Below are 15,566 nucleotides of genomic sequence, written 5' to 3'. Positions count from 1 at the left end.
TTTGATAACACAATGTTTGCATTAGTTTATTAAGTATCAATCCTATACTCCATGCTTTGCCCATCAGCAGAATGGCCTGTGTTCACAGTGACAGCAGATTAGATGGAAGATATTTATATTTCTAAATGTGACTCTGGCTGTCAGAACTTCCTAATCAGTAGAGTTTTGTTATACACACACGCACAGATGTGTATGCACAAATATGTTTGTACATAGAGACAATCCATGGAGACTCTTAGATAGGCAGTAGAAAAGCAAGTGTTTAGAACTGCTTTCTTTGGTTGGGATTGTGTGTGTTGACACCTAGGGTGTCCTCACCTGCTTTCACTCCTGCTTGGAGCAGTTGCCCTTTTGAGATGCTTCCATGTCAAATGCAGCTTGTTTGGGGGGCTGAAAATGGCAGGGAGCTATGTGCATCCCACTCAAGCTGGAGATCAGCTTGCCACATCCCACAGCAGCTTAGAAACTCCCTCGGGCACCAAAGCTGACTGTTAGGCAGGGTTTTCACAGACCTTCCGGGTTACAATCCTGAAGGTGTTTTCTTGCTTTGACCTTAGTGTTTTGTGAGGGGTGTGTGTGTGTGTGTGTGTGTGTGTGTGTGTGTGTGTGTTGCACATACGTAAACTCACAAGCTAAGGGCTTACTCAAATCTAGAGAAAATAAAATTTCCTGCCTAAGTAAATGGTTCGTTGCTGGAGTTGATAGAGAATAAAATACTGAAGGCCCTGCTTCCACTTCGATCTGGGTAGATTCGCCTTCTGGGAGGATGTTAGGTGATGAATTGCTCAGGCTAGGTGCTCTGTGTTTGTTCTTTGCCCTCCGCCATGCACAAGTTCTGTGGTTTTTGCACGCGGGAGTCATGTGGGTGTAAACACACCCAGCAGCTCTTGCTAACTAGCTTGCTTTCTTGAGACCCTGGCCAGACTCTTGCTGCCCTTTCAAATATGAAAGAACAGCATAATTGAATAAAAAAAAAAATAGCTGAAGGACAATCTAAGAATAACATAAACATAAGCTATTTTAAAACATTGGATGGGTGCTTTATGCAAAAGAGAAACTGGATTTATTGTTTCATTCTCCCTCTCCCCCTTCACCCCTTTAAGAAAATGCAAAGCCACAAGTGAGTGGTTGTATGTGGCTGATGGCTTATATAAACATAGAAGAAGCCTTCAGATGGCTAAAATAAACATGCGCGTGTTACTGAAGGATATGTTTACACAAACCATTTGCTCAGCCCCTGAAATAATGAATAAATGAAGATTTTACTGAAATAATTGAAGGGATTTTTTTTTTTTTTGGTTTCTGCTTATGCCATAATTGAATGGCACCAGAGACGTTTATCAGCGATTTGCCGTGGTACATGTGTTCCCGGTTCCTTTCTATGAGTTGAATACTTCATCCTGTCATTACTTTACACATGTTTTTGTAAGAAATTGTCGTTTATTACTGCAATTGCAGAGAGTTTCTTGATTTCCCAAGAGAAGTTTAGCAGCCAGTAAAGGTTATTTGGGTCTGGCTGGTCAGGAGAAAGCATAAAATGAAGGGATAGTAGTGAGCATTTCAGGCTCCATAGTTACTGTGGAAAACTATTTACCAATTTCCCTCCCATATCCATACTGTCTTCTTTATAAAATGTATTCTCCCTGTCAAAAGACTAAAAAATAAAAGCTTAAGAATAATTTTTAATAGGTTGCAAACTATGTGTTCACATATGTATGTTTACGTATACAGATTTGTGGCATGTGTGACAAAGGCATGTGTGCACTCCTGTCCTTACGTAGAATTAAGTTAACTTTTATTTCAGCATTATACTTGGACTATCCCTGCAAATCTCCCAGGCTAGCATTTCCTGCTCAGGGATTCTTATCTTGACACAGAGCTGCAGTCTGGCAGCTGGGTTGTTCCTGCAGTTCCTGGGGGGAGCTGGATTCCCATCCCTGAATCTCCTTTTCAGCTATTAGCTCTTGAGTGGATTCGGACTGTTCAAATTTTTATACACCATTCTGGGTCCCTAGCACCACTCTGGGACTCTTAATAGAAATGCTGACAAGATAGATGCATGGGAGAATCCGAGGTTTAAGGCAAAGAATTACGGAAGCCAACATGGCACGTGACCAGTGTTTGGTAACAGGACAGCTAGCTGCTGCTGTTCTTTGCATGTATCAGTCTCTTGAAAGCAGCGACTTTCCTTTCTCATCAATATTACTTGCACCTGTTAGGAAAGCAAAGTTCAAGCCGTTAGCATTTTTTAAAAATGATCTGAAATGGTTTTTACAAACACACGATGTCTCTGATCTGGCTGCTGAAAGCTGTTTCGGGATTTGTACTTTTCACCTACCTTTCTCCATTTATAAAGAAAGATTTGTCCAACTGGACGTTTCCTTTTTATCTAGACAAACTCTTCAGAACACTTCCTAAGAAATTAATTGTATTCCAGCCAGACTTGCATGCTGCCATCCCACAGGAAATGGGTCAGCAATCCATTAAGATGCCATTAGATAATCTAATTTGGAACTTAATCTCTAAATTAACCATGCTCCATACTTGAGGCATACTTGAGAGAAAGAAAAAAAGTTTACGTTTGAATCGATAGGGGCGCCGAAGCGTGAAGAAGGCTGTTTGTTTTTTCTGTAGCTGTGGTCACGTCTCAAGCCGTCTGGTAACCAGGAGAAACCAGACATGATGTAATTCCAGATTGAACTTGAACTTCAGGGACTTAGGATGGGGGAACAATGGGCCATAGGAATCAGTAATGTCCATTTTCCACATGATTATGTCTGGAGCTTTCCGTCAACCTTTCTGGATGGACAGTGTGACCAAAACGAGATGATCCAGGGACAAGATGTTAGAGGAAAGAGAACAACTTTCTCCATGGTATTTTCAGAACAGCACTGCAGATTCCATCAGGATTAGAGAAGTTCCCGCTCTGCAGTAAAGCAGTGGCCTGTTCAGAGCACTCTTTGTTCGCCTAGGTAGGACAAACTTAATCTTCCGTTTCCTGTCAGATGGTTTTTGGCAGCAGAGCCGGAGAGGGAGGAGCAGGATTCAGAACATTCTCAAATGCAAACCTTACTGATTAACCCTTTGCAGCTAAAGGAAGTGTGCTTAACGCCAACCTTGTTTGAAGATGGTTTATGCAAAGCACCCTGTAAACACACACATTCTCTGCTGAGGAAGTCAGCTGCATTGGCCCACACACCATTACTTTACTGTTGTGGTCCCAGAGCTAGGACCAGGTGTGTTGTGATTTGGGTCACAGTTAAATAATAGAGCCTAGAACTGAGTATGTTTTATAGGAAATGTAATGTTGTAGTAGAAAAAGCAAAAGCCTGTTGAATTTCAACACAGTGAATAATAATAATATACATGTCACATATCAGAAACTGTAGAAAGTGAGTTTTCTCTCCCTCATTCACTTTGTTTTAGGAGTTCTCTGCACATGTGTACACAGTGAAAGGCCCAACATCCTAAGTTTAATTCTTAACTCTTTATCATCTTTCTTCTGAATTCTGATATAAACATGTCTTCTCCTTGAGAGGCAAAACTGTATAAATAATACTGGATTTTGCTTTTAAATAAAAATCATTTGTGGAAGAGTCTCCTGGCTTCTGTACAAAGCTCACATTTCTCTTTCATTTAGTATGCCTTTGGTGATCCTCCCTGTGAAAGGCACTATTTTGGAGTACCATTTTTGTAGGGAAATGTCTGCGGTTGAAGAATCACTTATGCAAATAGGAGGAGCAGCAACCCTTGGAACAATAGCTCTGAAAGGAGCCCAGGGCTGGAGAGGAATACAGACTAGAGAAAGGCTGGAAATCAACATGTGGGCTGCCTGGGGCCTGGTCTGTGGGAGGAGTCGAATGACTACAGTTGGTCTATGACTCCATATCCCACAGCTTCATAAGCTGATATCGGTATGCACGCGTGTTCTGTAGTTAATTCATAATTAATCATCTTCAGACTTTTCTATCATATGTTTTTTAGCTCTAAAATACGAGCAAGATCAAATCAAGCTGCTTTTTAAATTTTGCTTAATTTGATTGATTAAGGGGAAGAATTTTCTTTTAAATCCTATTTACATTTAAATATGAGCAAATAAGTGTTTGCGACTTTTAAGTATATGGGTTCCCTTGTTGAAGGGCCTTCTAGGGTCATGTGTAGAAGTGTCTATACTAAAAGAGCTAAGTGTGGTAATGATCTGGTTCACCATCCAGCTGCAGTGTTCCCATATAAAGTCACTATTGCTTGCACTCTTCATTTGATTAAATACTTCACTGGCATGTGCCATTTTTTAACTTGGAAAGTGCTCTCACTTGTGCATGCTAAAGTGAACCCTCAATCTAGCATACCCCAGAAGCAAAGCCATTGGAAACAATTGAATATAAACCAGTGAGGTTTGACAGCCTACCGTTCGATGTTATTTTCAAAAGTGTGGCTCCCCAAGGATTAACAATAAAGAAGGCTATTTACCTACTTAGTTAAGAAATAAATACATTTCTCTTTCATTACTATGAAGTGCTATTGCTTGCAGTTAGGATCATTCCATGAGCCACCTGCAGTTTATGATATTTGGTGTTTCCCAGAGAGCCCACAGGGGTCCTTTGCAGAGCAGGTAAGAGCTAGCCAGGGAGCTTTCTGATGCAGACTATTACAAATAGTGATAATCATTAGAAATCATCTTGCATGCAAATAGGATCATTCAGATGGTGATAATGATCATTAAAAATGGGAAAAATAAATCAAAGAAACCCAGGACCTGTATAAAGCATGTAGTGTATTTCACGTTCAGTCTGTCCTCATTTAAAAAGGGGCTGAAAAGCAACTAGCATTGGATAAATAAATTACAGTTACTCATGTTGAAGTTGGGCTCAAGAATTATTATTCTTGTTCAGGAGTTCTAGTGCATCTAAGTGTCAGCCGTAAGCCATTGAATATCTTATGTAATTCACCTGCAGTAGAAATATAGGAACAACAAGTTGAAATGTTTTTCACAGAGAGAGCTGAGGTAAAGTGTAAGAATGTGGTATTTCAGTACTACAGTAATGTGGTTAAGATCCAGGTTTCTGCAGCCCAATAGCTGTGTACAGTTGGGTAAGACTTCAGGCTTCAGTTTCCTCATCCATAAACTAAGCATGAATGTTTGTTGTTAGGACCAAAAATATTAAGGTAGGTCAGTCATGTAGACCAATGTCTGGCAAGTTACTCATGCTATGTAAGTGCTATTGATTAGATGCCCTGTTCTTTGTTCTAATGTTTTAATAGATTCAACTTGAAACATGCTCATTTATTCCTTCCACTGATGTGAATGAATTGTTTTTCACAAGACAATGTGTAGCCTTTCAATTTTATGGAAGCAAGGAGGTAGTTGAGATGCAACATGGTGTACCTACACAATCTAGACAGCCTAATGTTTTTAGAAATGTTTTCATTTTATTAGAGGAAATACTTTGCTATGTGTTTTGGAAGAAACACTAAAACCAGCATGTTAGTAATTTGTCAGTGAAATTATTGTTTGGCCAAAAGAATAAACAAGTGATACCTGAAATTGGTGCAAAGGAATTGGAGGTAAATTTTTCTAAATTATCATTTTACATGACCTTCATGCTTCCTGTGCTATTGTGTGTTTTATCATTCTCTGTTAACAATATGGCGACTGGTGTGGTTGGACTTTGTATAAATCTACCAAATCTTTTCTCTATTACTTGTATTTCTTAAGGATCTTAAAGGAGTACCTACAATCTTTGAAGTAAATGTAGTATATAAATCTAAATGGCCAACCTTATGATTCCCCTAGAAAAATATTAGTATAATTTGAATGCTGACATTATATGACCTAACAGTTGGAATGCCTAATTCATAATGCAATGAGCATCAATTAGTAATACATGTATTGAGGCATTCTTCAAACACCTCTCATTATTTTAGATCCCTAAGACTAATAGGTGAAGCTTTTTGCTTTGGATCCTGCCTCAACTTAGTGACTTCATCCATGTTTATTTAACATCCTGTAGTTCTAGTTGGTTATTGTGCTAAAAAGTCAAAGAACCAATCACTTTTGGCCTTGAAGGCACAGTCACAGGATGAATAATTTTTCTTAAATGACCAACAGATGTTGCTTTGGTACCCACTGCATTTTTTTTCTCTTTCATTGAAAGAGAAGAACTCTATTTACCCCTTTAGTGGAAGAACCACAGTTTACCCAGATTTAAGAAGTATATATAGAGTGAGTTTTAAAGGTATGGTCTACCACATCTCTGGGCTCTATTATAGAGTATTTCTCAAATTTCTTGACTGTTTCAAGCCATATTCCCTCTTAGCTTTCACTAGAATGCTACCTGGGGACTGTTGTTGCTTCCTGAGAAGACAAATGTAGAGAATTTGAGGTCGTTGCCTATGACAAAGCATCTGCTTACTCAGTGCACCCGTCCCTTTACCAACATTGACTAGGTTTTGACATAGTTTGGGGAGCATATGGCAAATTCTTTGACTTCTAAAGCAAATACATTTGCCTTAAGAAAATTCTGTTCTAAAAGTTCTTGCCAAGGTTGGACCAACATGTCACTTTGTAGGAAGGCAATATATCATAGTGAAATGGCCATGGGACACAGACAGAATTGTTAACATCTGAGAGCTATGTGGGAGAGTTTGGCCTTAGTTCCCTTACTCATGAGAGGGAATAATAGTGGCCATTTCAAGAACTAAAACACCAAAGATGGCACCTTCTGTTCACTCTGGATCATTTCTAATTCAATCACCATGTTTTTTCCTGTTACCCTGAAATAGTTCGTTAAATGATTCGTTAAGTTTCTTCAACAAAGACTAGACTCCAGTGTAAAAGGAATCAAGGCCATCACTTCCTGACTATCTTCTAAGTCAAAGGCTTATGTCTTCCCTATTGGGGAGAGTCAGTTTACACAGATGGTCACAGTAAAGTGAATATATTCTCCAAGATATCCGACATTTTGTTTCTCAAATTTGGATTGAGTTCTTGTGTGTTTTGTGTACGGTATCTCACCATGCATGCCATCAGAATGATCTGCGTTTTGTTTAATGGTGCTGCCAAAATCTTTTGATTTGAACCTTTTGTCCATCATTTTTCACACTTGTATTCTTTTCTTACTACTTTTATTTCCAGTGGGTGTGGGCAGCAAATGTTTTCTAAATATATGTCATCAGGTTTCAGTCACATTCATCTTTAGTTTATCTAAAGGTGATTTGACATTGGAAAATCTAATGATCACAAAATAAATGCAAACTTGAAACTACACATTGTTGGTTTTGAATATTTTGAAAATCCTTTCAGTTATATAGTGAAACTCTTACTAGTCAAAGTATAGATTTTTTTAATTGAACATAAAATAATTCATATAATTTTCACTCCCGTGTGAATGAAAACCAAGACATATTTTATGAATACCCAATCTACCTATGTGAATGTGTGGGTGTGGATATTGACATTCATTTGAGAGTCATAGCGTGATGGTGCTTGTGCATTCTCAGTGAAGAACTGTGAGAATTTAGGTGTTGTATTTTTTTAATTAAGTGAAGTAGTTCGGTTTAGCATGTAACATTGTTATATAGGCATTGAGTTACTTTTATCAGTTTCCCCCCCCCATGGGAATTGCTGTGAAAGCTCTAAAGAATGTTCCTTATAGTTCTGAACTTAACCCGTGGATTGGTGATAAGAGGCTTGTAAAACTAAAATATGGAGTCTGCATAGTGTTCCCATTTGAAATTGATTCTCCCCTAAAGATTCATAAACAGTATCGACAAATATACTCCACTCTGCAGTATTGGTATGGCCATCATGTAGGTGAGGAGATTCAGAAGGATTAACTAAACATTTAAATTAAATTTGTTACACATTCTTCAGCATGAATCCTCTGTATGTGATGAGCAGCCATTTGTTCAAGGATGCTTATCTTTTCTACAAGTACTTGGTAGATTTGTGTTTTTAGGTGCCACACTTCTTTTTCAATCATTAATGCACTCTCTCCAAAGCATTCAGTCTCTAGATGACTCTGTGGAGCTCATCTATTTGGGGATTCTTATTGATTTCACAAGGTGGCTTGTTTTTGATGCTGTATTTTATTGCCAGGGATTATCTCTTCAGCTAAACGGTTTGCTTACTTTAGGTTAAAAATAATAGATGGCTATTTTGTAATTTGCCTTATTGTTAAGAAACAATCTCATCTAAGGCCAGACTCTATAAGCATAGATAAGACTGGGCCATTTTTTTCCCTTGTGGCGTTCACCTTTCAGTCAATAAGATAATTGCAGATAATAGATGATTACGATATGATGTAATAAATGCTGTAATAGGACTATGTACAGAGTGCAGTGAAGCACAGTTGAGGTGGAAATAAGTTTCTTGGCACATTATGTAACATTGTTCCAGTCAATGCTACAACTACAGAAATAATGCTGAAGATGTGTGTAGGAAGAGAGAAAATATGTGAAAAACAGTCAAGTCTCTCAGAAAAGATTTCAGTAAAAATATGCAGTCTTTGGAGTTAGGGTAATTCATCAACTAAGGAAGATATGTAAGTTGGTGTGTTATTTTTTCTGCATAAACTTGGTACGGAGTGTCTCAATTTTAAATTCAGAGATACTCAGATGGCAGTGTGTTTATAAATACATGTAATCAAGGTCACCTCTTTTTAAAAATAGTTGAGTATGAGTTCAAGCCATTGATTTATTTGTCCCAAATTTTGTAACATATCTGCCATATGCTAGATGGTATACTAAATGATTAGCAAAGTAAAAGTCAAGTTTTGCTACTGTTGATCTGGTCATCTAATCATAAAAGCCTTGAGAAAAAGGTCACTGGTTCCTTTTCTGTTGAAGCATCACTGGACAATATATACCTAGGCAGTTAGAAATAAGCCATGTTTTATATTCAGGTATCTTCAGAGTAAAAAGTGTTATGTATCTGGTTTTTTCATCAAAAATTGTTTCTTTGTGCTATTGCCATGATATTTTTTATACCTTTAAGAGTCAAACCGATAGGCATGTCTAGATTTCTAACTACAATAATAGAATCCATTTCATCTATGGTTCCAACAGTAGAGGATACTAAATAAAATTTAAAACACAGAGAGTGGGCCATGCCAGACCATTGCTCAACCAGGAGCAGAATTGTCTGTGTGATGTTTCCTTGGTACAGTGACGCAGCCGTTCTGTGGCTGACATTACCTCCAAGTTGATTATCAATACAAATAATGTAGCAGGATTAGGTATAGCCCAAAATGTCTGGGCTGGATGTTTGTGGTGCTGTAAATCAGGCATTCCTTTGCTCCATATGAAACTTTAATGAGAAATTATGCCAAAAGCAACTGAAGAAATTGTTTTCAAACTTGTTTTTAAATCCCAAGGCCAAGGTAGGCTGCTGCACAGCCAATGGGCAAGACAGGTCTGCTGGCCTAGGTCACTCCCCTTCTCTTTCAGGTCTTAAATGTGCTGTCATTCCTGGTGGTAAAGTCTGCGAATGCTCAGGCCTCTGTTGCCAGTAATGTGAAGAAAAAGGAATTGAAAGGAAAGCTTTGGTTCTATCTAAGGGAAACTATGGAGGAGAGCAGAAAAGCCCGAGAGACCCCAGCAGCCCTCTGTACTGTACTCTCCACAATGGGCTTCTGCACAGAATGTAACAAACTGGGCTCCATGTAGTCCAGGCTAGACACCATTTAATTGTCTATAAGTTTTCAGTTATGTTTGATAATTAGGTGTTTCAAATTGTATAATATATTTGGACTTGCCTGAAAATGTATTATTTTCTCATGAGAGAAGAGGATATATATATATATATATATATATATATATATATATATAATATATATATATATATATTTCATTATATTTTAAAATTATGTAACCTAGTAGGCAGATAAACCCATCTTACTCAGAATGTCTTATGAATTAAAGGTTAAACACAATTAATGTATCTAGCTAATGAGGGAATGTCTTTCTGTATGCTGTGAAAATATGTTGCTCTGATTGGTTGATAAATAAAGCCATTTGGCCTATGGCAAGGCAGCTTAGAGGCAGGCAGAAAATCCAAACAGATAGAGAGGAAGGAGAAAGACAGAGCAGAGGAGATGCTGCCAGCCGGTGCCATAAGAAGCAAGATGTAAAAGTACTGGTAAGCCACGAGCCAAATGACAAAGTATAAATTTATAGAAATGGGTTAATTTAAGATATAAGAACTAGATAGCAACAAGCCTGCCATGGCCATAGTTTAAAAATAATATTGGCCTGTGTTTATTTGGGTCCTAGCAGCTGCAGGACCAGCGGGTGAGAGAAATTTGTCCTGACCACAGGCCAGGCAAAACACAGGAAAACTTTAAGCTACATCTAGCAAACTACAATAGTCTGGTATCACTAGAAATTTCTGCTTTTCTTTTTCTTCATTTGAACAATAAAAATCATAATCCATTTATTACATTGAAGTATATCAGATATTTGAAAAAGGATGTCCTTAATAAGCTAAAGTTCAACAGTTGTGAATGTATCCTGTTTCACGTTTTTCTGCCACTTAGGTCTTTTCATGAAAGCAAGAGATCATATAGATTATATATCTGTATGGTGTGTATAATCTAGAAGTTATTGCATGTAGCATATGTATGTACAATATGTATAACTTAGCACAGTTAACGCATGCTATTTATTTTTAAATCTTATTAAAATTTTAATTTAAGAATTTAAAACACAGTAATTATAATTTGATGCATTTAGAGTTTAGAATTTATGCTTATAACGTGACTGGAGATTTTAACACCGTGTTTTTCTTTTTTTTCCTTCCTTCCCTGCTCCCCTTCTCCTCTCCACAGTCCTGGTACCTGGGCTAGCTTGGTTCCTTTCCAAGTGTCAAATAGGACACCCATCTTACCGGCAAATGTCCAAAATTATGGTTTGAACATAATTGGAGAACCTTTCCTTCAGGCGGAGACGAGCAACTGAGGGAGAAGAAACACAACCATAGTGTAAGAAAATTAGGGGAAAAAAAAAAAAAACTCTCAAAGCAAAGGAGAAGAAGAAGACTGGACGGAAGGGAGGAGGAGAGAAACGGAAGGAAGAAGATGGTAGACCAGCATTGCAGCACTTACAATCACTAATTCCCTTAAGGTTGAAACTGTAGTGACACGAAAGGGTGGATGATCTCTCACTGATGCTAGACTGCAGCCCCCGCAACGTAGCCTTTGTTACATGAAGTCCGCTGGGAAATAGATGTTCTGTCTCTATGACAATATATTTTAACTGACTTTCTAGATGCCTTAATATTTGCATGATAAGCTAGTTTTCTTGGTTAGTATTCTTGTTGTTTACGCATGGAGTCACTATTCCTGGTTATCTCACCAACGAAGGCTAGGAGGCGGCGTCAGAGGTGCTGGGGACAGAGCCATGAGCCAGCCATTTTATAAGCACTCTGATTTCTAAAAGTTAAAAAATATATATATAAAAAATCTCTGTAGCCTTTAGTTATCCGTACAGATTTATTAAATTTTGGCCCTAAACCCAGCCTTTTCCAGTGTGTAACCCAGTTTGAAATCTCAAAAAAGAAAAAAAAAATGAAAAATAGGAAAAAAAAAAAAAAAAGGTTTGAACTCAAAGGCTCTATGGAAGAAATGCCTCTATGTGGGTAAAGTGTTACCTCTGCATGCAACAGTAAAAATTAATATAATATTTTCCCCACAAAAGAAACACTTAACAGAGGCAAGTGCAATTTATAAATTTATATCTAAAGGGGAATCGTGATTATAAGTCCTTCAGCCCTTGGACTCTAAATTGAGGGGATTAAAAAGAATTTAAAATAATTTTGAGCGAATTTATTTTCCCCTCAGCTTTTGAGGGCATTTAAAAAGGCATTAAATCAAGACAAATCGTGTGCTTGAATGGAAAAAAAAGAAAATGAATGAAAACACAGCACTTAGGTTGGCTTAGCTACAGCCTCCTTGGAGGTAGAATTATTTATTTAAAATTACTGGTTGCATCAAGAACCCATAGGGTGTACAAATGGTTCTATAAAATCTGCATCGTAGAGACAAAGAGGCAGGTAAATCCATGTCACAAGGGTACAGCTTCCAGTGTACAGGCTGGGAACGCCAGGGCATAGGGTAGGAAAACACGCTCTTCAGAGAAGTGCCATCTGGGTGCTGGAAACGTGCATGGTGCTTTCAGACATTAGCCTTGTTCAACACATTTCTCGTATTGACAGATTCATAGTGTGCATGGGCAGACACATGTTGCCTCTATGTCTCTTAAAATTTTAATTAAAAGTACTCTTTCCAGATATCCTAATTTGCACGAAGATATAATGTCCACATTACGTGCCTTGCCTTGAAATCTAAAAAAACAAAAGACAAAAAAAAAAAAAAACCACAAAAGTGACATCACTACACTTGTTTTGCTGCATTTATTATCGTTTTAAATCTTTACCATTTTTATGACAAAATATTTTGTACTCCAGACGAAGAAAAAAAAATGTGTGACATCATGGATTTTTTAGACAGTTACACCTTTATCTCACATTTATAAAGCATATCATGGCTGTGTATAGTTGCCGCTTAAAAATTGTAATCGACCAGCAATATTTTCAGTATTTTGGTGTTTTTTCTATTAACCTTTCATGTTTTTCATCTTCCAATTAATATTTGGGGGGGAGGGGTTTCAAATTTATACGAATTATGCAATACCAAGTTTTGCCTATGTAGGTAGTGCTTTTAGCTGTATTGGTTATTATAGGTAAGTACACAGATTTAAAAAGAAATAATGTATGCTTTTTTTGTTTGTTTGTTTATTTGTTTGTTTGTTTTAATTGACCAAAGTGGGTACTGCTATTTTTGCAGTGTGATGAGGTCCTTTTGTGTACTGAGAGATGGACAGGGGATTTTTTTTAATATACATATATATATACATATATATATTCTGGGGTGGGTGGGAGGATTTTTAACCCTTTACAGTGTAGCTGTGAAGCAGTACTCCCTGAGATGGGCCTGGCTGCAAAGCGACTATTCTGCCTACTGTGACAAACTTCATCTTACACAGGCCCCCCACCCCACCCCCTGCTTCCCCTACCTGGGGCGCAAGCTGAACTCATTTCTGGTTTTCCAGCTAAGGAAACAGGGAGGAAAAGGAAGCACAGCGAAGCCTCCTAGAGGCAGACTTGGAAGAACTGCCCTGTCTTATTTCAGTTGTTGTTGATGGTTTTTCCTGAAAGTTCTGAATCCACAGTGGAAAGTGAGCCTGTCTCATATTTGGCAAAGACATTTCTTGAAGTGCCCACATAGCAGATGTTGGCTGTTTCACACTTTTGAGTTTAACACAGGAATAAGCTTTCTTCTAACAAACACATTCACCCGTCTGGAGGGAGGGTTCCCTGTTCCTTCCCGGCTCCACTTCGTTTTATTAATGACAGGATATGATGTTCCTGTGACTTACTACTTCAAGTGGATGGCAGTGCACTTGGGATTTTGTTTTTCGACATCCGGAAAGTTGACTAGAGAGAGGGTTACTCTTATTGAATGTATTTGGACTGATAGATTAAAATCAAAGTTCATTTTTTAAAGAACAAAATAAGTAAATCCTTTTATTTTACCTGCCCTTGTAAACTGAAAACTGGAGCAGAGAGAAATATAGTCTTTTAAGCAATTAATTTTCCTGTGGATGAATTAAGACTATTTGATAATGATGGGAGGGACTTCTTTTTAAGGGATAGTACTTCAGATATAGATTTGAGTTAATTTCCCCTGAGGGCTAGAGGTAAATGGAAGCCAATTTTGTCTTCCCCAACCTGGCCCTATTGAGTGTATTCATTACTCCAAGGACATCTTTCAGAATCAACAACACACACAGTAGGTTGTCTTGAGGCTCTCCTGACCCCATGCCATGGCCTAATAAAATACATTGTCACTTGTACACATAGCAGATCATTTCATAATGAGTACTTTAGAACAATGCTCCTAGGCCTGAGAATTGTATCTGACTAGTCCATTTAGTTTGATGTCCAGATGCTGGATATCACAGTGGGATTCTGGGGCACAGGTTCCAAGGAAGTCCCACTCTATCTGTGATACTTACTCTGCAGATAACAAATACTCTCAACCAAGCTCTTTATGTATTTCTGACCTATTTGGTGAAGAATGCAACCGCACAGGACACAGTATTCTTTCCAGGCAGACTCCTTCCCATGTTGCCAGTGAATGAACAATTCTTGCTAAACGACACGGCACACTGTGGCATCCCTGCCCGCCTCTTGGGTACAGAGGCCTGGGGCAAGTGTTTCTTCTTTTTCTAAGTAATTTTTCTTCTTTCCTTTGGAGATAAACTTATTAAAAAGCACTACTATAGATAATCTCAAATCCACTTTTAGCCTCCTATTTTTCTTTTTTAAACCAGGAAGTATATTCTGACGAAGGCCCCCCCCCTTTTGCAGATCTTGCACGCCCCTTCCTTACCCAGACTGCAGAGCTTCAGGATGGTGAAGGTCACCCAAGGGCATCTGTAGGGGGTGGCGTCTCCAGCCACCAGCTCGTGGCACTGTCCAGCCTTTGTCGTATTGCTTTGCAGCCCACCACTCACAGTGCCTCTGAAGTGTGTTTCCCCGGAGTGACGTGAGCAGTCAAGGCTTGCCTAAGGAAAAAAACAAAAAAAAAAACAAAAAAAAAAAAAAAACCTGAGAGGCAGTGAAGGAGACTGTACATAAAGACATGGCAAAACCTTAATTATAGCAATATAGTTATCGGGTAATGTTGGGGTGGGCAGCTCCATTTAAAAGTATGTGAATGAGTCTGTGAAGCCGCGAGTAGTGAGAAGGAGGTCTTCGTAACGAACCGCCTACCTTGTAGACAGTAATTTGTACACTGTATAGTTTTGTTAAGAATTTTTTTTTAAATTAAAATTCCCATGTTTGTAAAGCTAACTTTTTAACAATTATAATGGAACTGTGTGTTGTTTCCATTTTTAAAGTAAACAAGAATATTCCTTGTTTAGAGACTGGACTTGAGTTAAAACTCTCCAGGCTCATAAGTTATGTATTAAAAAAAAAAATCTGTCCATGTTAGGAGCTATTTCACAGATTCCTGTGCTTGAAAAGCATAGGACACTAATCCTTTTAAAAAAGTGTAAATGGAGAAAAGTTATATTTTATGAAGGTTATTTTGTTGTATTTAGTATTGGAAAAGTTGGTTTTCAGAGCATTTCAGAAGGTTGGAAGCGCCACTGTCCTTTATTAGTATATAAGGCCTTTAGAAAATTTTTTTTGTGTGTGATTATTCCATGATGGTATTTAAGGTTAAGTTTCACAGAGCATTCAGGATAGGCAGAAAACAAAAATAGTGCTATGTCTCACATAACGTGTCCTCAGGGAGCAGAATCTTGGATTTGTCACCTGTAGCTTCATAAGGACTCAACGGAAGAGATCGCACAGGGACATCGTAAGCAGCAGAGCAGGGCATGTTCTCTACCTAGACGCAGATTCCATGGACTGTGTGAAAGAAGGAAGGCTGCAGAAAGTTACCCCATATCAGTGGACAGTATTCGTTCTCCAGGAGACAACTCTACAATCTTGCTGG

General features: G+C 38.2%; 1 protein-coding gene across 10 annotated transcripts in view; it reads left to right on the top strand.

Moving 5' to 3' along the window:
- The window catches only part of Nfib (nuclear factor I B), a 419,841-nt gene that overhangs the window by 402,475 nt on the left and 1,800 nt on the right, over nucleotides 1-15,566 (top strand). For 9 of the 10 annotated variants that reach the window (XM_028873297.2, XM_028873298.2, XM_028873303.2 and 6 more), the window contains one exon: nucleotides 10,827-15,566. This exon is cut by the window's right edge and continues 1,800 nt beyond it. In XM_028873297.2, the coding sequence (XP_028729130.1) occupies nucleotides 10,827-10,956 (130 nt within the window). In that variant the 3' untranslated portion in view covers nucleotides 10,957-15,566. The remainder of the gene's footprint in view (nucleotides 1-10,826) is intronic. The other variant, XM_028873302.2, reaches the window with a different exon arrangement.

The sequence above is a fragment of the Peromyscus leucopus genome, chromosome 2 (genome assembly GCF_004664715.2).
Source record: "Peromyscus leucopus breed LL Stock chromosome 2, UCI_PerLeu_2.1, whole genome shotgun sequence".
NCBI classification, from domain to species: Eukaryota; Metazoa; Chordata; class Mammalia; order Rodentia; family Cricetidae; genus Peromyscus; species Peromyscus leucopus.
The sequence above is the reverse complement of the archived record's forward strand: the minus strand, read 5'-3'. Positions and strand labels throughout refer to the sequence as shown.